The 23,878-nt window shown below is 43.5% G+C and overlaps 1 protein-coding gene across 2 annotated transcripts in view; it reads right to left on the bottom strand.

Moving 5' to 3' along the window:
- TMEM44 (transmembrane protein 44) overlaps positions 1–20,633 on the bottom strand; it is a 143,614-nt gene extending 122,981 nt beyond the window's left edge. The window contains exon 1 of one of the 2 annotated variants that reach the window (XM_069213164.1): positions 19,422–20,633. In XM_069213164.1, the coding sequence (XP_069069265.1) occupies positions 19,422–19,603 (182 nt within the window). In that variant the 5' untranslated portion in view covers positions 19,604–20,633. The remainder of the gene's footprint in view (positions 1–19,421) is intronic. The other variant, XM_069213165.1, reaches the window with a different exon arrangement.
- Positions 20,634–23,878: the final 3,245 nt, after the last annotated feature.

Genomic DNA, 23,878 nt, shown 5'->3' with positions numbered 1-23,878 from the left:
TTATATTAGCATTGCAAGAGAGGGGCTTTGGCTCCGCCTACATTGTTGAGAGCCAAGAGTACATGTTTTGATTGGGCAGAAGTTGTGTGCTTCCACAAAAAATGTGCTTGCCCTCCATGTAGCTGTGTTCATTTTGTTTATTTATCCAGCTGCCTCTGCTTCACTTCAAGGGCACACACATGACATTGGAGTTCTATTAAAGTTTCTTAGATAACGAGATCATTTATGTTGTTTTTCTCGCAGCAGTACAGATGGGTGGAGGACAGTCCTCAACTTGCATGATTTTTTAGTTCTGGCTTGACAGTGCAACCTTCATCCGATCTTTTAACCTACATTAATATTATTCTTCAGTTCTCTGCATCCAACCCAATACATATCTATTCCTATATTAATTACCTGTTATGCTTTCACGTTTCCGTACACCAGTCCCTAAAAGCCAGACCTATTGGCATTGCCAATACTTGTTTTCCGTTTCTGCAGAACTGCTTGATTTGGCACAGGCGCAGTCTGCTGCAAACAATAGCAGGAAACTAAATCGTTATCTGCACGAAAATGTAAACACGGTGCAGAAGCTATTCTGCAGTTATGGCTGGCTCCCCGCCCTCTCCAGGATACAGCTTGCACCACATGTCCGCCTTGTTGACTTTTAGCTCGTGGTTTCATGACACCATCCATCCCTGTCTCGACGGTACGCAGCAGTGTCACTCGCCGCACTTAAAACAAGTGGTGTGCACTATCCCAAGGGAAGGTTGGTGCGAACAAAGCCCCCCTTACAACTAGGCTCACGTTAAACCCTGCGCAAAAGGATGGATTTCTGGGGCCTTTCGGCGCCAATGTTCAGATCCACTTCTAAATTATTACCCATTAGCCTATAATTTAAATTCTTGCGATTCCAAACAGAATTTAATTGGCTAATCATTAGACGGCTGCAGTCCAATAACTTATTTGTTGGTAACGTAACGCGGTAGTGTCGGAATTAGAGGCCATGATAGAATGGCGTCCTCCACCAGAAGCCGCGACTGTCACCCCAAACCCTGCTCAAGCAGCCGTGGACCAGTGGTACTACAGAAACTTACGGGCCTACCTGCAGAATGTGACGAGGGCCCCCGAGTCTCCCATATCCCAGATATTCATGGACCTTGGGCTAAGTGCACCTTACAGGGATCACACCCACCCTTGTACTGTAGGGGCCTTTGTTACGCCCCTGCCCTGCACATTGCGTTCTTCACGTGCCATAGACGTCATCAATGGGCAAGCAGAAAAAATTATACAGTCCAAAAAAAAAAGTGTAATGAATTCCACACATTTGGAAAGAGAAAAACAAGCATTTGCAATGCAATAGGTCCCACATTTACTTTTATGTTGGAGCTGTTGGCATTGTAAATGCATAACTGGATTTTTTTGTCACATTAATTGGTCATGCCTGCCGAATAGTTTGGTCCTTTTTGCCACATAATTTCAGTGGCCTTGCATATCACTAAAGGGCTAGTAGGCCTACTGGAATATTTTTTAAGCAAGGCCCTTAAAACACAAACTACTCCCAGGTACAAAACATATTTACTTGGGTGTTGATACAGGCGACATTGCCCACGGGCAATGAATAAATAATTGTACTCCAAGAATGATTGCTTACTGGATCACTGTCCCTTTACTGCAGTCTGGGGAGTCGAACAAAACACCCATGTTTTTCACATGTGTTGGAAAATGGCCTCTCTGAAGGGTCACCCCAAACTTTTTGCCTTCCTCCTCTTCTTTTTCTGACCTCATTTTTACCGGCTTTAGGACTTTGCACACTTTACCACTGCTAACCAGTGCTAAAGTGCATATGCTCTCTCCCTTAAACATAGTAACATTGGTTCATACCCAACTGGCATATTTTATTTACTTGTAAGTCCCTAGTAAAGTACCCTACATGTGTCCAGTGCCTGTAAATTAAATGGTGGGCTTGCAGCATAGATTGTGCCACCCACATAAGTAGCCCCTTAACCATGCATCAGGCCTGTCATTGCAAGGCATGTGTGTGCAGTTTCACTACCACTTCGACTTGGCATTTAAAATTGCTTTCCAAGCTGTAAACTCCCCTTTTGCTACATATAAGCCACCCCTAAGGTAGGCCCTAGGTAGCCCATAGGGCAGGGTGTATATAGGTAAACGGCAGGACATATATATACTTATGTGTTTTATATGTCCTAGTTTTCCACTACTGTGAGGTCTGTTCCTTTTATAGACTAGCATTGGGACTGCCCTCATATCCTTTGAGTGGTAGATTCTGATCTGGAAGGAGTGACCAGGTCATAATTAGTATGACCAGAATGGTAATAGGAAATCCTGCTTATTGGTGAGGTTGGATTTAATATTAATAAATTAGAAGTTACACTTTTAGAAAGTTGGCATTCTCTGCACTTAATACCATCTGTGCCTTACAGTCTGTCTCTAATCCACGTCTGGTGCTGATTGACAGCTCCCTTGTGCATTTCACCCAGACAACCACAAACACTGGCCACACAGTCACATCTGCATTCATTTGCATACTGAATGGGTCTTCGTGGGCTGGAAGGGTGGAGGGCCTCCCACTTACTTTTCAAAGGCCAGTGGTCTGCTCTCACACAAAGGACTGATAACTTCTCTCCCCCCCTCCCCACAGGGACCCTGCCAGACAGGACAGGGCTACAAGGGGAACTTGTGCACTTCAAAAACACTCTTTGAAGTCTCCCCCACTTCAAAGGCATTTTAGGGCATATAAACTGGGCTCTGACCCCACCAACTCAGTCACTTCTGGACCTACACCTCCACTCTGTCAGAGGAACTGCCTGGCTGCCCAAAGAACTCATCTGGACTGCTTTGCTGAGAAGGACTGCTGCACTGCTTGCTGCTTTGCTGGCCTCTGGCTCTTCTGAAAGGACTCTGCCTTCCCCATGAAATACTCTCCAAGGGTTTGGATTGATCTTGCCTCCTGTTTCTGAAGTATCAGGGCCAACTAAGACTTTACCTCTTCAAGAAACTCCTTGTGCACCGAAAATCAACGCAACCCCTGCAGAAATCGATGCAAAGCCTGCATCGCGGCTGAGAAATCACCACACAGCCGACCGGAAAGACAAAGCACCAACTTCCCGTCTGGAAATTAGATGCAGTGCCTCCATTACAACGGAAAATTCAACGCATCGCCTCCCAGATCAATGCAGAGCCTGCTCCTTCTTCCAGCACGTCAAGGATTTTCAACGCATCATCCCAGGACATCAAAATATCCCTGCATCACAGTGAGGAACCAAGATTGCGTGCCGAAAAACGACGCAAACCCTTGCAACGTGGAAAGAAACAATGCATCATCTGTGCTGCGCTGGAAAATTCGACGCAACACCTTATTTTTCACACATCTCCTCCTCTGCGGCCTCCGTGCCTAGTTATTTTTTACGCATTCCAGGTACTGTTTTCAACAAAGAAACAACTGTTAATTTCGAAGGATTGAGACTCTTTTAAACCTTTTAAAAGAGATATTTCAACTTGTGCATAATGGATCTTTGTCGTTTTTATCTTATTCTATTCAGATAAATATTATCTATTTTTCCAAACCTGTGTGGTGTATTTTTGTGATGTTTTCACAGTGTTACTGCATGATTTATTGCACAGATACTTTACACATTGGCTTCTAAGTTAAGCCTGACTGCTCACTGCCAAGCTACCAGAGGGTGAGCACAGGATAATTTGGATTGCGTTGTGATTTACCCTGACTAGGACTGAAGGCCCTACTTGGACAAGGGTGTATGCATCTTCCAACTAGAGACCCCATTTCTAACAACATGCTTGAGGAGAGCCACCTCACATGATATTAATGATCCTCCGTCAGTCTTGAACTGAAATATTAGTGATAAAATATTGACCATGTACAGCATAATCAACTGTAAGTGCTCCTCTGGGTTAGTTTTATAAATACACGCACACATAGCTTAGGTTTCACAGACTCAAATGTGTGTAGTTCATCCAGCCAGGTTTCTGCAGCTTGTATCACATTATAAAAATAAAACTACAAGTTCCAGAATGCAAAGCAGAAACAAACTAAATGAGCGAATCACACATTGAACTAGGGAGCTGGACAACTCTACAAATACTACTACAAGGGCTGGTTTCCAGCTTGTATCATGTTATAAAAATAAAACTACAAGTCCCAGAATGAATATGTGTGCTGCAAAGAACGTGTACTAAACAGATCAGAGTGCATCTAATGTAAAAATGTCAAAATAACTCTGGCGATTAATGTTCTTTTTGGAGAGAGAACGTACTTTTGTGTAGTGGAAGTTTGGACTCATTTTAAGGTAGCACAGACGGTCAATGTGCCTGCTGCAAAGAAAATGTGCTAGGCAAATCACAAAGTGCAAATAATGTAAAAATGCCAAAATAACTCTGGCGGTTTATGTTCTTTTTGGAGAGAGAACATACTTTTGTCTAGTGGAAACTTGGAGTCATCATGAGGTAGCACAGAGGGTTAATATGCCTGTTGCCAAGAACGTGTACTACGCAGGTCCGAGTGCATATAATGTAAAAACAATGCTGCAAATCGTGTTAACACTCAGTGATCTGAGCACCATGGCAGCCACGAAGCACAGACAAAAGAAAAAAGTAGTTCTCCCATGCTGAAGTATATCGGTAATCGTGCAATTATCCCTGTAGCAGGGTCGGTGTCCAAGGGGGTAACTAAACCACCCCAAGGTGGGACAAACAAAGCATTTACCAGTGACATCAAGTGATTTTTGAACGACAAGCCCACAAACGAATAAAAGTTATGGGCGTGAGGTGGGCGTGGTTAAAAGTCTACAAAACCTACAACAGGTCAAAGCGCTTGCGCGCTCGACCTAACAATGTCCTAAATACACAGTTGCAAAGCTATTGTACAGAGTACCTACTGCCACGAAATTGCCAAGAGCATGGAAATACAAGCAAAAATAAATGTAATAAACATATAAGATAGTAATAACAATGCAAGAATAACAACTACTAAATGTCCAAACAAGGACATTTGATTAAGGTATGCACAAGCAGAAGGTTCAAACGGTTACATATGTATTATGACTCCAGTGGGCAATGCCAAAATAAGGAAAGACACCATGACCTCATACAATGCAGTACTACTTTTCATAATCTAGATATTCCTTCACAGCTTCTTATCCTCGCTCTGCGGGTAGGTGCCTGCAGGTGGGTTTTTCCTGTGGAGAAGTCGAGGACCTGGTAGAGCATATTTTGACCTCACACATGTCTTGAGAATTGGGACAACTTTCAGATGGCCACACCTTTCTTTAACCCTTATTGTGGGAGGAGAACATCAGCCTCCTAACTCTTGATATTAAGAATTTAGTACTCCTGATCCAGTTGGGAGGCCGGGAATATCAGTGTGAAATAGGGATAGTTTGCAGTCACCTTGGTCCCCCTCCAACCGGGTAGAGGGGCTGCATGTAAATTCCTTTTTAGCCACTGTGCAAGCCTGTGGAGCTGTTAAGTTGGATGGGAGCTCGTGACACAGGATCTATGCTCTGTGATTCCTGAGCTAGGCTGTAATGTGGGGTAACGACCCCTACTGGTTCTTGGCGAGCTAAGGTAGGGGAAGTGGCCATCTTGTTTTTTTTTCTGAGAGCTTTTTAACCACCACATTAGTGCCGAGTTGCAGAGGGAGAAGGTGGGGGTCATCCTGGTGTAGCAGTGTGAGACTTCCCGGCACTTGAGGAAAACACAAAGGTGGGTGATGGGTGTCATGCTTTCAAAAGTCTCAGCATAGGCTATCCCTCTGAGTCACATTCAAGTCCATTGCTATTCGCCCAATATGCTACTTCAGTCATGGACTACTTTATGCAAATCAGACTTCATACTGCTCTAGAAAAAGGAGGCAAACCAATTGTTAGGCCAGGTCCCCTTTACACAGGAACTGAGGTAAGGGTATTATCATGGACGTTATTTAGGGGTCACAGGTGTGAATCCTGACTTGCCCCTTGTGACCCCTGGCCTCAGAGGTGACAAAGGCAGCCACGAAAGCAGGAGGTAAGTTTTCTGCTGCGCAAGTTTATCTTCTGCAGCTTAGGCTGAGATCCTGGTTCATAAAATAAAGGAAAACCTCATTGTTAAGCTACTTTTTTTCATGAGTGGGAAAAAATGAAAAATTATCTGTTTGAACAAAACCTTCGCCTTTGTCCTTAGCGTTAGTGGTAATGCTTTTGTAAGAGGTCATAAATCGAAAAATTTTAAGAACGATGAAGAATACTGCTAGCAATAACACACTTCATATGAAATATATGGTACACATAAGTTAATAAACGTGGGCATAACAATTACCCTTTTTAAAGCCTTCTTCTGTATACATTTTCCCTTTTTGGTGCCCGCTAAGGGAACTACTACATTACAACCGTTTTTGTCAGAAATAATTTTAGTTTCTAGTGTTGTTCTAGTTTTCATCTAACTATATCCTCAACTTCAAATGAGAATAAATTCAATTTTTTTTTTGCATATCATACCAGGATCCCTATTAAAATACCGGCGGTACCTAAAATAGGCATTGTTATTATATTATTTGCGTGCTTATTACAATCAATCAATCAATCAATTTGTAAAGCGCGCTACATACCCGTGAGGGTTTCAAGGCGCTGGGGGGGGGGGGGTTGCTGCTACTGCTGAAAGAGCCAAGTCTTGAGTAGTTTTCTGACAGGACCAAAGGTCATTTGACTAATTTCCTATGATGTCATTGAGGTTAAAGTATTTGTGAGGTCACTTCCACAGCCTCTGGCATTTTGGGGACTCAACATCCATGGACATTATCAGGGAGGTACAACTTGAGTAACCCTGAGCCAGGCTGGGGAATCAAATAAAGCTGCCTTCTTTGGTCCACATTTTTGTGATTTCTGCACACCTGAAACGTTGGTGCAATATTTGCAGTTTTTTCGGTGTGGTTCATGAACAGGGAGTGCTGGTTTACTAATTACAGAGGAGACGGTAGAAAGAAAATTCACATCTGGAATCAAGTTCTCTTTCACATTTCGGTAAGTGAATCAATAGCTATTCTTTCTCAAGAGTCTCAAAAAACTAAATGTGAGTCTGAATGGTACACCCATCTTTTACTCCTACTCACATGCTACAATTTTCCTCCACTTTGAACAACCACACAAAGGAATCCATGTGAGGTGCGCGTTTGCATGTTTTATGTTTTGTGCAAATTTGTCAATTTGGACTGTATCACAAATGCATTTTTCCTTTGGACTAGCCAAACTAACCATAACTAGAAAGTACCCAGGGCCGGCTTTTAGGCGGTGCGAGCGGTGCTGCCCCACTGGAAGCTGACCTCAGGGGGGCACTGTGTTTAGGAATAACTTCAGAAACTTGCGATTTAAAAACACCTGCTGAAAAGTTCTTTGTGCGTCCAGCCTTCAGGAAACAATTAAAATGTCAAGATGCCTCGTGATTAATGTTCCTGCTAGGGAGAGAGATGGGAGTTTTGCCTAGAAGCAGCTTTGACTCAACATAAAGTAGCATAGAGGGTTAATATGCCTGCTGCAAAATACAGAACTATGGGGCATACGAAAAGTATATTTAAATTACGGCGCACCATGGTGGTACTATAGGGACTAGTGTCAGGATTTTTTACGCTAGTCCGGCGCTTTGCAGGATTAGTGTCAAAAGTTTTTACGCTAATCCTTCCTGCAAAGCATCCAGAAGCCCATTGTAACCAATGGAAGCCTCCCTTTAATGCCTGCTCAGAGCAGGCGTTAAAAGTGCTTGAAAAAAAGGACGCAAAGAAATCTAAGAGATTTCTTTGCGTTATTAACGGTCCCCCTAACGGGGGGATGCCCTCTTTGCATGCATTATGCCTTGCGCAGGTACAATGTAGCACAAAGGGTTACAAAGTGGTGCAACTCTTTGTAAATATGGCGCAGTAGTTTTTGGCCTTGTAATGCCACATTGGGTAAAAATAGAAATTGACACTAATGTGGTGTTAGAATGGCACTAGCGGCACTTAAATGTGCCCCAACGGGGCATATTTGAAAAAAGTGGTGCTGCACACAGTGCTACGTCACTTTTCTTGTGCCCCTTGGCGACCCCTAACGCCACCATTTGTGCGTCATATTTAAAATACATCGCGCACCATGGCGATAGTTAGGGGACTAGCATCAGAATTTTTTACGCTAGTCAGGTGCTTTGAAGGATTAATGTTAAACATTTTCATGCTAATCCTGCAAAGCACCCTGAGGCTCATTGTAACCAATGGAAGCCTCCTTTTAACGCCTGCTCAGATTAGGCATTAAAAGTGCCAAAAAAAATGATGCTAAGAAATCGGTCAGATTTCTTTGCGCCATTTATTTGGCCCCCCTCACGGGGGGATTGCCACCTTTGCATACATTATGCCTGGCGCAGGCATAATGTAGCTCAAAGGGTTACAAAGTGGCGCAATGCATGCATTGTGCCTCTTTGTAAATATGGCTCGGCGTTTTTGGCCTTCTAACACTACATTAGCGTACAAAAAATGACACTAATGTGGCATTATAATGGCACTAGGGGCTTTTAAATATGCCCCTATATTTTATGTGGATAGCTGAGTGGATTAGTAACGCCAGCCTTTACAAGTGCTTTAAAACACATGAATGTGTGTGAAAGGGGAGCGATGCAGAGATGAGGGGCACATTTGCTAGGCGATAGTGAGTGAAACCGAGGACAAGGTCATGGGGTGGGGCCGCCAAAATAAACTGTCGCACAGGGCACCACCTGTCCTAAAGCCGGCCCTGAAAGTACCTATCACCAAGTCTGTACTGTGTATGTCTCAAGCTAAGCCTTGGAGGCAGTGGATTCTAAAGGAGGCAAAGTGGTGGCAGGTAAGGAAAACGAGTCCTGAGAAGTTCGGAAGTCCACAGAATAATAAGGAATGTTGGGCGGGAGAGTTATTCTGGTCCCTAGGACAATGGGTTTAACACGAAGCATGTAACGAAGACAAACCACATTAGGGACATTTTAGAAGCAGTAACAAGCACCTGTCTCACAGAAAATGTGGATGTGGTGCCTGGAAACAACACAAAAGCAGGGATGTGGGTAAGTAAAGGACAGGTGCCATGAAGGGCCCAGTGACAACTGGGGCCTGGATTGGGGGACCATTGGAGAATGAAAACTGCAAATGCGTCTAAAGGCAGAGCAGCAAGAGGATATGAGGTATGCAAAGATTCATAGGAGGAGGACCTGAGGATGAGGAAGAGATTTACACAAGGGCCAAGAGGAGTGGATATACAGCCAAATCTCCTAGTTAGGGGCAAGAAGGCATGAATTATAGAGTGGTACTTTTAGGGAACTTGCTACCGAGGAGCAGTGACTCTTTACAGTCAAGGGTAAAATCACAACTGGGAGAAGCAATGGTAGAGTCATTGACAGCCAGCCATGTTATGGAGCAGTAAACTAAACAAAAGGGTGCGGAGGGTATCATTAGTGAAGCTCGGAATGGAAGGAGAAGAGGTGGAGGACATTAATAAAAAAATAAAATTAAAAAAACACAGAAGAGGTTTTACAAGGAAATAGTCAAAAGAAACAGAGGTTGCAAACAAAGAGAATGGAAATTGCATCCACACTTGAGTAACAACATTGTTGCGGGCTTATTTGAAGTTCACCAAGAAAGAACATGAACAGGAAGTTGTAGACATTTTTAGAATTCTCACAGAGATTTAAGGTGTGATAAGGGGTAAGAAGGAGGACCATTTTGTAGGGCTCCCCCCATTGTTCTGTTTTGCTTGCTTGAGGACTCGGTGCGCTATGATACAGCAACTCAGTGGAACATTGTGTGTGATTAACTCCTAAAACAAGCAAACTTGCACTCAGCATTGGTTTTAGCTAATTCAATATTTTTAACTTTCTAGTAAGGTCACAGTAGATACTGTAGAAAAATGTACAAGTGGCATTGAAGCTGACTCGCTAATGTGAGTTGAAGTATTTATACCACCTACATATATGGCCAAAGTGTAATACTCTGGAGAGCACTTTGTGCTCTACGTGAACAGCAGTTTAAAAGCACTTTAATGTCACATGACAAGGAAAAGTACCTTTGCCATGCATAAAAAAATCACTTTAATACATTTGCTGCGTCACTCCTAATGTATTATTTGTAGGCTGGCAGGCTGTATGTGTAATATATAAAAGAGGGACACATTAAATAACAGAATGTCTTCACATTGAATCTAGCTCAGCCTTTGAGATCTTCATTGTGCTATCTTCCCTCAAAGTCATCTCATGAGAAAACTCTGCACCTGTTCACACCATTATCTGAAGTTTCAGCTTCTGTCACATCTATACTGCTTCAGTCATCTATAAACAGGAAAGGTATAGTCACTGTCAAAAAGTCAGGGGAGGTTAGCATTACTTGCTCAAATGCTTGGTGAGGCAAAGCTCTGTTTTAATTGCCGGTAATATATTTTTTGCATGAAAATGTATTTTACTTCGAGCAGGGTCAGAGCTTCTGTTTGGTTTTTCACAATACATTTGTCATAAACAGGCCCTGTTATGAGTGAAAGCCTTTTATGTAACTTCGACCAGGAAAATACTAGAACAGTCAAACAATGTTATTTTCAACTTGTTATTAAAAATGTTATTCACTGATGAAAGTAGATTTTTGATAAAGTTTGTGGAAAAGTAACTTTATGAAAGTGTACTTTGTGCTGCAAGACAGTAAATTGGTCTAACATGTTTGCCTCATACCCTCACCCCAGAGTCTAAATACACATCATAGTAGGAGAACGGGGTAGTCTGTAGCAACAGGAAAGTTGGAATGGTATTAATGTGGTCAGGCACAAAAGAAAGCTAGGCTAGGGACATTTTGAATGAGGGATTCTCTGAAGGTTTTCAGTAATGTTGGAAAAAAAGAGCTGAAAAGGGTGGTGGGAATTTTTCAGGAAATTTGAATGGATTTGTTGTAGAAAATTCTCCATACACTGACTAGCGAACAGCAACAGACTGCTTTCTCATGTCCACCTGCTTAGACCATTGCTAGACCCGGAAAGACAATCAGGAGAAAGAAGATTCCACCTGAGAGCTTTCAAAAAAAGACAGACAGATTCCTGCTGGTCCCCTTAACTTGAACTGCTCTTTAAGGATCAAGTAGTTGGCCTTTATTTGCTGCTAAAGGGAAACAAAGGCATAACCATTCCCTGCTCCGAAGAAAGCCCAGATGGCCACTAGGCACCTGGCCGTAGGTTGGAGACACACCTGGTGCCAGGAGAATGCTGACACGACCTGAGGGCTGCAGAAAAGGACCGGGATGACTTTCTCAGTTTCAGGAAACTTCTGGACCGCTTGGTTGTAGCAGGTCGCAGAGGCAGGAAGGCCTGTCTCAGCCTAAGAGCTTTGAATGAAGTCCCTCAGAACATCACCCAATAGTTGCAAAGCTGTGAGTAGTAGAAGATTACTGTCTCTCCACCTGACTTCCTAAAATCTAAGAGGCTGAACACTTTGCTGGTTACTTTTCCTTGTTCTCATTTCTGGTTCAAGAGCAGTCTTTGGTAGCTGTTTTTTGGGTAATGTGCATAGACAAGGTGTTCTTTAGATCTCCACGGTCCCAATGACTTTTTCCTTCATTTTAAAATAATATCTTCAGTTCTTCTATCCAGTTTAGATTATCTTTGTTGTTTTTTTTTGTTTATTTTTTTTTTGCTTATTACATTTTTCTTGATGTTTCTAAATTGGTATGGGATTTTTAGCATGTTGTGTTGTTAACTTTAATGCTGTTTTGTACTGATTGAACGTAAACCTTGCTCTGTTGAACTGCCTGCTGTTAGCACCATTGCTATTAGGGACTGAGCAGAGATTATTTTAGGTAGGTGTTATAATCTAAACAATTTGTATTTATTAAGCCGATGGGCATACCCTCTTTTAATAAGCTACATTCTGACAAAATGGGTCCAGTTAAACTTATGAAGAGTTGCTAAAGCAACAACAATACTAAGAGCTCGCAAGGCCTGTTTAGCAGTGCATGTAGCAAGAAGGTTGCTATTATGTCACTGACCCTGGGTTCATGTGGGAACTAGAGAAAAGTGTCAATACAGAGTACATAGCCAGTTGGGAAAATGAATGAGTGGCAAACGATTAGTGACATTATCCAAAGCTGGCATGCACATTCAGACATGAGTGCTCCAAATACAAATGATATGCTTTGTGCATCAGACAGTTTGCCAGAAAGGCACGTCTGGGCATAGTGGTGGTAACAGCTTTCTGTAGGGTTTAGTTAAAAAGGGTGAAATATTGGTGATTTACACTCGCCTGGATTCAAGAAAGCTGGTGGCATGCAGGGTAATATTTGGAGAAGTATTTGGGGATTTAAGATGGCCAGAGAACCATTAGTAACTAAAGCAAATTCCCTAATTTGGTGGTTGATAAACTCAAGATAGCCCAGAGAATATCAGGGATAACCCAATATATCCTGTTAGAGTGTCCTTGGAGAGTACTTATCTGCTTCACCATACAGGACAATAGCTAACTTTAGATGACCAATTATGTCTCGTAGATTGAATTAATTGGCTGGTGAACATTCAATGTGTAAAAAGGCTACTCTGTGACACATGCAATCAAAGATTTAGCCCTGAAACTGCACGGAAGAGGGTAGGAGGTGGGTAAGATGCCCAAAGTGGCATCCACTAATCAATTCAGTTGCTTTTGATGCACAAATGATATTTTGAGTGCTAGAGATGCAGTTAGCGGAGTCATGGGGGTGAACAAGGTGATGGCCTTGGTGTCTACATTATTTTGTTACTTATTTCAGAAAAGCAGTGTTATTTTGAGGTGGATTGGAGAGTTAACATTCAATTAAAATAAGGTATTGCATTAATTTTCACATTTTTCTTTTGTTTCCATCGTTTGTGAGACAGTAGGGTAAGTTGGCGTGCAGCTGGCCTATAAAAAAAATGGCAACATGCAACACACACTTTGGTATCACTGGGACCGAATGGGTGTCTATATCCAAGGAGCAGCTATTGACAAGAGGCAATGTAGAGAAGCTGTAAGAGTGGTTGGTGCATGGACTCTGTAGGAGAAGGCAACACTGAGAGACATCCAGCGGCCTTGGTTGACACAGAGGTGGGAAGGAATATTGCAGGGTTGAATTTGGTGTCAGCATCACTTTGGGGCTACTGTGCCCCATGGAGTGAAAGCAGACTAGTGGAGAAGATCTAGCAGTTGTATATCGGCCCTCATTGATGGAGTAGGACCTGAAAGGTTTTACACCGGTCTGCTATCAAACGGACTAGAAGAGTGGTTCTCAACCTCTGGTCCACGGTTACTTTGGGGTCTGGGAAACCTATTAAGAGGGTCCATGTCTGTAAAAAAATTAAAATTATTAGCCGATTAATAAAGTGTATGTAAATAAAGAAGTAGTAAGTACAATTGAACATTTTAAAACATTCTGTGGAGCTAACAATTAAGGTAGTACTCTCAGATGATTCATGGGAGCAGTGCAAGTGCATCAAACAGAATACAGTAATGACGATGGGTGGCCTCAATTGAATCAACCTTCCCAATTAAAACTATTTTTCATATTTGTGTATTAAATAAAATATTTAATCATTTGTATATTTATTTTTTTGATGAGTGTTGTTTCTCAGGGGTGTTACATTTTATAAAATATCTACTGGTCCATGGGACAGGTTGCGTCATAAATCTACTTGTCCTATAAAAAAATCCACTTGTCCCTTTGGTGCCATGCAGCGCGGTGACAAATTATGGCAGGAATCTCATTATACAAGAGGTCTGATAATAGCCTCTCTGATTATGCCAGGACGAATGCTATTGTAGAATTTGAAAACTAGTAATTCCCTTATTTTGCCACCCTTCAGTAGATCTAACTACTGGGGCTGGAGATGGGGGCAAACAATATTTCCAGAGTTGTAAAGCCCTTTTGCGTCTGTGCAAACCCACCAACTTGCATGTTGTAGGGTTTCCATCAGCTCTTCTCTAATCTTTATACATATTGGGAAAGACTGGAAATTTACTTCTGACAAGGGCAGAAGTAAAACTTCTTCCAGGGTTGGGAAAAAATGGCTGGATGCAAATTGAACTTGCAGACGCTCAACAGATTTATACATGCATATTTTCTTGTGCTAAAATGGTGTTTACAAATCTTTATTAGAAGTATGATTTCCTGGTCTACTTCTGTAAATTCTTGTGAATTCATGAAAGTTGTACATTTGCACTAATGCAAGGACATATACCATGAGCGTTTGTTTTTATTAAAATTCTAGCTCTCTGTTTAATCAGCTGGCTTTCCTGTAAGTGACAGCTCTTCCACAAGGAGCGTATTGGCACAAAGTAGTTTTGTTCGTGCCAGGAACTACTGTGGCAATGTGTGCTTCTGGAGGACAAAAAATATTTTTCCTTTTTGCCAATGTTTGTTATGATGGTCCCACTGCAATAAAGTTTTACAAAACAAATGTCAAAACAAGATACGCATTGACAAAGACCAAAAGGCTCACCACCAGTGTCAGACCTATTGCCTTTGCCAATGCCTGTTTATTTTCATGTTTCCCATACCCTAGCTAAAACTGGTTACATTGATTTTTCCATTATAAATATATGTTTTGGAAATATTAGCATGCAGCGACAAATTTTACTAAATGATGCTTCAAGGAAATGGTACCAAAATGTTCACAGTAGTTTAGCATAAGCTTTTTCTTAGTTGCATTTTTTGTGAACATTTTAGTTTGAAAGCAACGAATCAGATCTTGCTTTCAAGCTTCTGCAAATATTTGCATCTAATCAGAGAACATTCTGTGCGCATTACACATTAATGTATATTCTTAACGTATATTGTTAAACTTTGCAGATGTGTGTACACATTTTTATATTGGGAGCATTGTCAGCATTCCAGTCAGAGCTTACATTTCCTTAGAGTGCTCACCGTAATAATTAAGGCTTTGCATTAATGAACCATAAATACAAGATCAAACAGCATTAACATGTGGACACAAACATTACTTCAACTGCAGACAATGCCCTTCTCTGATCCGTAATTTGGTACTGCAAACTGGCAGCCAAAGGGTTTGTGCTTCAGGGGGTTGGGCCTACTTGTCCAAGGACAAACTAAACATGAAAACTAGTGCCCTTGACCCCAAACACTATGTCCTGGGTGTCCGCTAAAGAATTTCCACAACCCTGCTGGTTCTGCTTTTTTTATGTGTTGTTTTGCTATTCAAATTATTAAAAATGCTTAGGATAGGTCCTGGGCCTCCAGTAATGACTCAGTGGGGATCCCCAGGTTCCAGTAATGATGAAGTGGGGGTCCATAGCAGTCAAAGGGTTAAGAACCAATGAACTAACAGGAACCTGTGAGAGTAGTAAGCATGTTTTGCAGTTATTTCTATATTACAAATTTGACCCAAGGGCATTCACCCTCTTTACAAGAGCATCAGATTAAATTGTACTTTTTTTAAGGTGCATGGAGATTTGCCTAGAATCACAAGATGTTGAGTTGAGGCTTGGGCTCTAACTTGGTTCCCTAGGGCCAAATTCAGCAGTTCTGGCCTTTAGACCGCACATCCTTCACCCTCCTTCAGCACTAAGATAGTGGTAGAGACAGCAGGGTTCCCACAACCTTGTTCCGAGAACACACAAGTACTGGTGGAAATGGGAATATCAGACTACAAAGGCAGTGGTGGAGAGGACTAGCTATCAGGGCCATATTACAGAAGTGCCCTGGGGGCACAACGGGCATTTGCACCCGCTTTGTGCATTACAGAAGGGGTTGAAAATTCTTGTGCGGTCCCTTTTATACTACAGAGAGCACTGGTGCACATACAGTACCAGCATTATCATTAGTGGGTGTTCCCTCATTTGCATGGGGGAGTGGTCCCATGCACATGAGGGAATCTCTTTGCCTCTGCCCCTGCACAGTACTACTGATGTGGGCGCAGAGGCAAACATGCCTTTAGATGGTGCATTGAAAGTGCACTACAACAAGGTGGAACACTTTCAGTGCGCATTCTAAATGCAGCCCACTAAAGGGATGAAAGGGGGTCCCATGGACATCCCAGACATCCTCCCGCAGGTGGGTCCAGTCACTCACTACACCCGCCTGCAAGGTGATCTCTAAACCCTTTTAAAAGTGCAGGCGGCACAGACACACAGGGAGCAGATTTTAAACAGCTGCTCCATGAGCTGCCTTGGGGATGGCACAAGTTTGCAGTTCCCCGAGGGCAACGCTTTCTTCCTGATAGGGCCCACTTTCCTTGTTTGCACCCGGTGCAACTGCTTTAAGGTGTACCACGGTGCAAAAGTGGAAAATGCGCCGCCTACTGGTGGAACCCCAGTGTTCCATACAAGCCACACCGCTGTTCAATGTCTACACTGGGGCCTTGGACGAATTCTTTAAAGAACTAGGCATCAATGTCTTACCAAATGCAGGTAGCAAGTCTTTACATCAAAATATCTCAAGACACGAAACCAGATATCCTGAAAAACTGACTCAAAAATCCAGTAGTGAAACACAGGACTCATCCCAATAGTCAACAAGAAGCAATAGCCACTGGATTAATTACTAACCGTGGGTGTCGGTGCAGCGTCAATGCATCACCAGTGGCAGTATGTGCTATATAAGGGTCATTACCGTACAATAATATTCAAAGCAGATGGGGCACTTAAGAACAAATGACACCAGAACGGGATTTCTCTTCCTCCTACCAAACAGGACAAGTCACTGCGGTGATCACTGGCAAAATGCTCTTAAACCCCAAAATATTGACTCAGCTAAACCCCTGGACTCCGTACTTCACAAAAACCTACATCTGAGGGTTAATGGAAAAATGCATCTAAAAGATGCCCTCTATCAAATATGATCTTCGTATCGTACTGGGGTGTATTTATCGCAGAAATGGACTCTTCGCTATTCTTCCCAGATACCCTGAAGCGTCCTAAGAAGCAGCTCTACACCCTGTAGCACAAGTATTCACTGGGAAGCGTAAATCTTCTGTAGGGCACAAGATTAATCCCAATAACCAACTACAACTACCAAAAAAAAATAAAGACACTGACACTAACCCTGGGACCTGGAGCAGCGTGCCACCAGCGTAAAGCACAATGCTTCCTCAGAGGAAGTAACAGTGCTTAATTTGTGCTTGTTGTTTCCGGTGCTGAGCGCCTGCACTTATCTTTGAGGGCCGATGCTTATTCTTCTGCCCCAAGCATTTGTTGCGAACAGAAGACACATATGGGGAAGACGGAGGAAGGGAAAAACGAAAAAGCGTCACCATGGGAGAAAGCAGAAAGCTGCAAGAGTGAGTTTAAGGGGCGGGAGTGGCTGTAAATGGATTGAAGAGGCCCGAGATGGCTTCAGGATTACCCTGCCTCAGTATTCTGTGCTCGCACATTTAGTTGCAGCAGCCGCGTGTTTAAGAGGAGCACCGGCATGTTTTTATTTACAAATTAAGCACTGGGCAGTAAGTGCCACATTATGCAATCACATTACAATATAGAACCCACAGAGAACCTAAAACCGTAACACTCAGCAGCCAGGCTGCCTAATAATTCCTTTTACAATTAGACACTCTTACACTCACCTAAGGGATAAAACTGCTAAGGCTTACATTTCTCACCCAGTAAGAACTACTCCATAGCAATAGACCACCCATTACTAACTAATCAGACATAGAATAACTGAAGAGATCTGCCACATACCGCTGGCCAACTGAGGACTCTGATTTAGTCCACCGCTGCAGGTCCCAACTAGCTACATACAGCAATCACTTCTTGGCATCATACACTGACAAGCAGATTTGAGATGATATTAAGGAAGTCCATTCCTGGAGACTTATCCATCCTTTTCCCCTTTTGGCTGCTCAGGACCATCAACTTCAAACAAAGTTCACAGAACGGAGAACCAGCTAAGAGACCTCCAGAGCTGCTAAGGGTTGCCAGCTAACAAAACCATACACTGTGAGCCTCTCTCAAGTATACTTCCATCACACATCTAAGCACTGCGTCCCATAAGATGATAACCACGCCACGGTGGTCCTCACGCGCAGCATGGTAACACTTACCACACATGATCAAAACAGACAACAGACTTCCTGCCAAACTCCCTACATGGTGCAGAGCGCTACCCGTGTGGTCACGCGCGTCAGCGCCCGACATAGGAGTAGGAGGCGCTATATAAATTTTGCAATATCATACAATACATCCCAACCTCTATTACAAAATATAGGCCAAGAGCTAGCAAGCTTTGCACTACATTGTGCAGAAATCTACACCACTACGTAAATGCCAAAAATAGCACAGCATCGTAATTACTTTGTAATTCACACAAGCTTTTGCTGAAAATGCCTTGAGCGTGGGCCACTGTACGCTATTGTTTACCATTACGATGCACAAGCGTGCAAGTGGACCCCTATGTTACATTGTGCACAAAGCATGCCATACAAGTCGCAAATCTCCGTGCACAATCATCCAACGGGAAAAGTTCCCCAAGTGTCATTTTCCAGACAATAAAGGAAGGAAACTGACGCCATTTTCCCTTTGCCCATTGTTTGGCCATGTTTTAGTGGGTGCTAGGATTCTACACAAGAGGGAGGTCGCACTACTTTGTGCAACTTTAGATGAACTGACTTAGCACGGAATCCCTGGCTGGTTGTCCTGCCCTCACCCCATACACTCGCCTTTAATTTATCGCTGTAACGCAGTGGCATTTGGCTTTTGCACCCACAACCTAACACTGCGCCTGCGCTAACAATTCCCAACTCCGCGACACAGTGTGAGCTTGGAGTGATGCTAACCAAGCGCTTTTGCAGGACCACTGGAATTATTCGCTTGTTTTGCTGTGGCGTTTTCTGCCTATTGATGGGTTTGCTTCACTTGCCGCATAACCTACTACTGCATCTATCGCATAATCTGCAGATTTTAACAAAAATGTTTCTTCCTCAGACGGATCAAAAGTTATCAAAACGGAGGTGACACGGGTCGCAGCGCAATGGAAGGCCCTTTGAAAAAGTAGCCTGGTCATCTTTCTGTTGCTTATTGCTGGATTTAGGTGTCAAAGTGTCACTAATGAGGTGAAACATTTGACAAGATAGTTTTAAGGTCTAAAAATTACAAACTTATGAGGTAATGCTATCATAAAATTAGCTGCATTATGCCACACAATTTGCGTTGTCTTGCCACATAATTTGGTCCTCACCTGCCGTATAATTCTAGTGGGCCTGCACTTAAACATTGGTAGAGTGCGGCCAGCCAGACTCCACCTGCCCACACCCCAAAAGCAACAAAAAAAATAAGCAAAAAAAAGAGATATAGGCAGAGATTCTCTATTCCACAACACACCAATAAATGGCACAAGAGAAGTCCCATGATTTCTTTCAAAGCCACAAGTGACAAGCACGAGTGAGTTTTTGCAGGCACATGCAAGGCTAAAAAAAAAAAAAAAAAAAAATTTTGGATATATTTACAGTGCATGCGAGGTGATCCACAGCAGGGAGGCTAGCGCCCACAGGCCGAACGACAAGCACACTTTCTCCTCCGCGAAGCATTTAGTCAGATAGTCCCAGTTCCATAAGGCCACGGTTACAAACTGCTGCCCTCGGGCCTCATCTGTTCCATTTCCGGGGGCACCCGTCGGTGAGACACCCATGGTTGTACCATTAAATTACCACTGTTTTTATGTATACTGCAGTTAGCGATAAAGTAATACTTCCTTCCTGTGCAGGTGGGGCCGCAACACGCAACAACACTGTTTCTCGTGCTCTAGCCTCTAGGCACTACGTTGCTATCTGTACATGGGGCAGTAAAGTATTCCTTGAGGATGCCACGGCTTCTAGGTGCTGAGTTCATATTTTTGGCTCGGGTGTTGCTAATTAGTGGGAAGCTGCAGGTTCCATGGCTATAACAATAATCCCTGGTGCTTCCTCTAATTCCAGGCACCGAGTAGCTAGTGCCTGGACAGTATTGTTAACACCTTGTCATCCACGCGCGACTCTGGTTTGTGTGAGCTATTTTCTGGATATCACGAAATAGTCCGCAGCACTGCCCCAGTAGTGGCTCTTACATTAACAGCACAGTCCCGCAGGTTGTAGATAGTCCCAACGGCAGAGTCACGCAGTTTTCAGATAGACCCAGAGGCAGAGTTACGCAAGATGCGGCACTCGGGGATCCAAGTCACGCAAGACGCGGCACTTGCGGGATCCGACTGCAGCAGCTGTCCCGGGGAGCAGCCACAGCGTCAGGGACGCCGGGAGACCACACTGGCTGCAGTGCTTCTCGGTGGGCTCTATACGTCCTCAGGAGGTCAGGTTGAGATGAGGCAGCTCGGCTCACAGTCTGCGGTCAGGGACTCACCGCCCCTCCCCGTGCAGTCACTGGAACTGCTGCAGCTCCCAACTTCTCAAGGATTCTACCATAGCGCTTCTTTCGCAGGCGAATCCTGCGGGAGTTGGAAGGGCACAAAACTTCATGCATTCACCTCAGTCTCCGCACAGCTGATAAGATTCTCGGCCGACTAAGCCAGTCACACCTGTGCGTGTTAGCAAGCCGCACGTTGCATTCTGGGAATTGTGGTTTCACTTTCAGCATCATGGAAAGTATCGGTTAAAATGCCAGTTGAAAATAGTCACGACATTGGTGCCACTTTTGCAGACGGAGGAAGGCCGCGGCCCGGCCCACTTCAGCTCGAGTTTCCTCGTGTCGGTCTGCCCTCCACCCCCCCCCCCCCCCCCCCCCCCCCCCCCCCCGTGGCACAGAGCGGGAAGGCGCTTCACTCCTCACCTTCGGAAGCTGGTGGAACCGCATTCCTGCACTCCACCGCACCTGCTGCGCCGAAAAAAATGTATCCCGGGCTGAGCTCAGGACGGCAGGCTGTGCAAACACATCCCTGAAGGCGAGGGCGCTGCACCTACCCGCAGCCGCCCTCGACACACAAGGCTGCCTCTCCCGGCCCCAGACAGACGCGTCGGTACTGCAAAACGCGACTTAGATAAACAGTTTTCATAAACAGTACCGGCCGACTTTTTCCTTTTATGACACTATATGCAAATGTGATTTCACAGTGAAATATCATCGTCTGATCCCAGCCAAGCGAGTAACGCGTCTTGTCTTATTTCGGCTATATACTTTAAAACTTTTTATTTTTAATTTTTGCAGGACCGTTTAGCGCCACTATACCATTTGAAACGGTTCAGTTACTCTGTCATGAAATTGACATTGGTACATCCCATTGACAAACGTAATAAACATTAGTAGACGTTAGTAAAAGAAAATGAAACAAAAACATCAGTAATATCAGGCCCATTTTAAGGATTTTGGGGCTCTCGGCCAAGCAAAATTTGGGGACCCCCATTCGGAACAGCTTTACATTTCTGATCCAGTTTCAGCTCTTTCATGCCCTCGTTGGTCAGGTCACTGACAGTGCACAGGCTCACTTGTCCTAATTCTAAATGTGTTTAATCTAATATTCAGGTTTTGGTGATGTGTTTTCCATATTGTAACACAGCAGCAGCAGCTCACTAATATTACTGCAAATAATCTCAGTGACAGCCTTTCATTTCTTATGTGATGTCCTGTTTTGATCTAAAATAAAAAAAAATATGGATGTTGCACGAAACAAACATTTTTCTGCAAAATTTCTGCAATAGACTCACACATCACCCATATTAAAAATAAATTAAAGGAAAACGGTGTTTAAAACAATCTGTTTAAGATCTAAGCAAGCTCATCAGGGCCATACTCTGCAGAACAGAGCTCGCTGTACCAGGGCCCCACCCTGAAAGTTTGGGGCCCTGGGCCAGATCCCCTTCTGCCCACGCCTTAAAGCGTCTCTGAATAATATAACACAAAAATGCAAAATGTGAGCATGATAGATAGTCCTGTTTACCCCCAGGGTTGATCCTACTCTCTATACATGCATCATGGCTTTCATGACACAGTCAGTGATACAGGTTTCCATAGTGTAAAAGGCCGTATATTTAGGGCAGGATTGCCATTTAACCACATAACGTTTTAACATGAACATATCAAAATTCAACTTTTAAACCCCATCCTCTTAAACTTTTCCCCAATCTTCTTTTCACTCATTCCCCTCACTTTTCCTTCGTTCACCCATCTTCCACTTCCATACCCCCACACATCCTTCTTTTCCTTTCGTCCCCATCCTGCTTCGGGCATCCCTCACGGTGCCATCCTTGACCTACTTCTTTTTCCCCCTGGAAGGGTGGACAGGCCTGCATCTGACTCTCCACCCTCGCCCATCTATTGCGTCCTGAACCCTCATAGCAACCTGCCCTAACTGGCATGCCCTTAACCCTCACTTGTACCACACACGTCACTCCATACCCCTTCTTCATTCGATATACTGTAGGGCGGGTGGGTGGCCAAAACTTCCTACTGCAGGAAGGAGCCAGCAAGAAAGAGGCCGATCCCTCCCCTAAACCCTTATTTATACCATCCCCACATACCTCCCCACCAATCCTAGCCCTCCTGTCCTACTTCTTTCCCGAAGACTCCAGAGGAGAGACTAGACTGCGTCTGCTCTCCACGGGGCCCTCCATTGTAACGTACTCTCCAGAGGCGGCGCCAGACCCAATCATACGCTTTCCTCGCAATATCGCTAATTTGACTATAAAATCTAATCTAGGGCAGCAGAGCATCTCAACTGGCAAGTCCTAATAATACTGTGTTCCATAGTAAGAGTGTGTTAGACCCATCTAGGGTGTTCATTCTGTGCCCTTGTGGATTAAATGCCAGTTTCCCCACAGAGATTCCCTCAAGTTGGTTCCCTTGATGTTTTTGGGAGACCTCGCTGATTTTCAAGATCGAGCAATCTGACTTTTTGATGTCAGTAGTCCAAGATCAATGAATTTACATTCCACTCTGGTTACTTTAGGGCGTGGCCTAACTCCTTGCCCAGGCGTTTTGGGACTTTTAAATCTTGTTTTACTTATAAAACCGGTTACTGTGCAAGAAACGTTTCCTGGTATTCTGCTATTTTTGTTCAAGCTCACACAGTGCGCAAGAAATCTGCATTATCATCTTTGTACCAGCAACAAGTACCTGATGTATTAGGGTGAGTTCAGTGAAGGCATTTTGGGTTGAGGTACAATTTATGGAAATTTTACTTATATAGCACTTACTAACCCTGACATTTAAGAATGAACATTAGTAGGGGTATGTGAGTTCAGGCAGATGGTTGGTGGAATTGATAAATTAGCTAGAGGGGATGCAGGGGTATTACTTTTAAAGGAGCCCTGTATGATCTCTGAATAGAGTTGTGGGCAATGTGTAAAAACATAATGATAGAGATTAAGACAAACATGTGACAGAGTTGTTTGTGTTTAGAGAGAAGAGTGCATTGATGGGAGGAAAATGTCACTGAAGGAATAAAGGAGAGGTAGAAATCACAAGATTTAATTCAGGGTCTGTTTTCATGCAGGCTTTAGGTATATAGAGGAGGCCTTTTCACATAGCATGCGATCTAATCATGCCACTCTGTAGAAGGATACAGCATTGCTTGCATGCAAGACTGTGCTCTATTAGCTATTTTTGACAGGAACTAGATTGAGATGAACAGTATGTCCATTGCTCAAGTACCACTAGACCACCTGTTCCGCAAGATCAGCTGATCAGCTCAGGGGATGGATAAGAAAAGTAATGTCTGGATGTGTATATTGGGAATATCAAGAGATTCACAACATTAAAGAAACAGTAATCTCGTGATCAGAACACAGTGAGAAAATATAAGGGTAAATAATACAAACATTTTAAATAAAAATCTGCACATGCTGAAGCAAATGTCTTTTGAGGTTCACCCTTAAGTTTCGAAAAGGTGATCCATTTAGATGCCTCTAGTTTACCATGGCAGATGAAGAGACTTCACAGCCATTGGAAATGTATTCCCTGCATTCCTGTGGGTAGGAGG

Source organism: Pleurodeles waltl, chromosome 11, assembly GCF_031143425.1.
Source record: "Pleurodeles waltl isolate 20211129_DDA chromosome 11, aPleWal1.hap1.20221129, whole genome shotgun sequence".
In the NCBI taxonomy this organism is placed as follows: domain Eukaryota; kingdom Metazoa; phylum Chordata; class Amphibia; order Caudata; family Salamandridae; genus Pleurodeles; species Pleurodeles waltl.
Note: the sequence above shows the minus strand (reverse complement) of the source record. Positions and strands in the feature narration are given on the sequence as shown.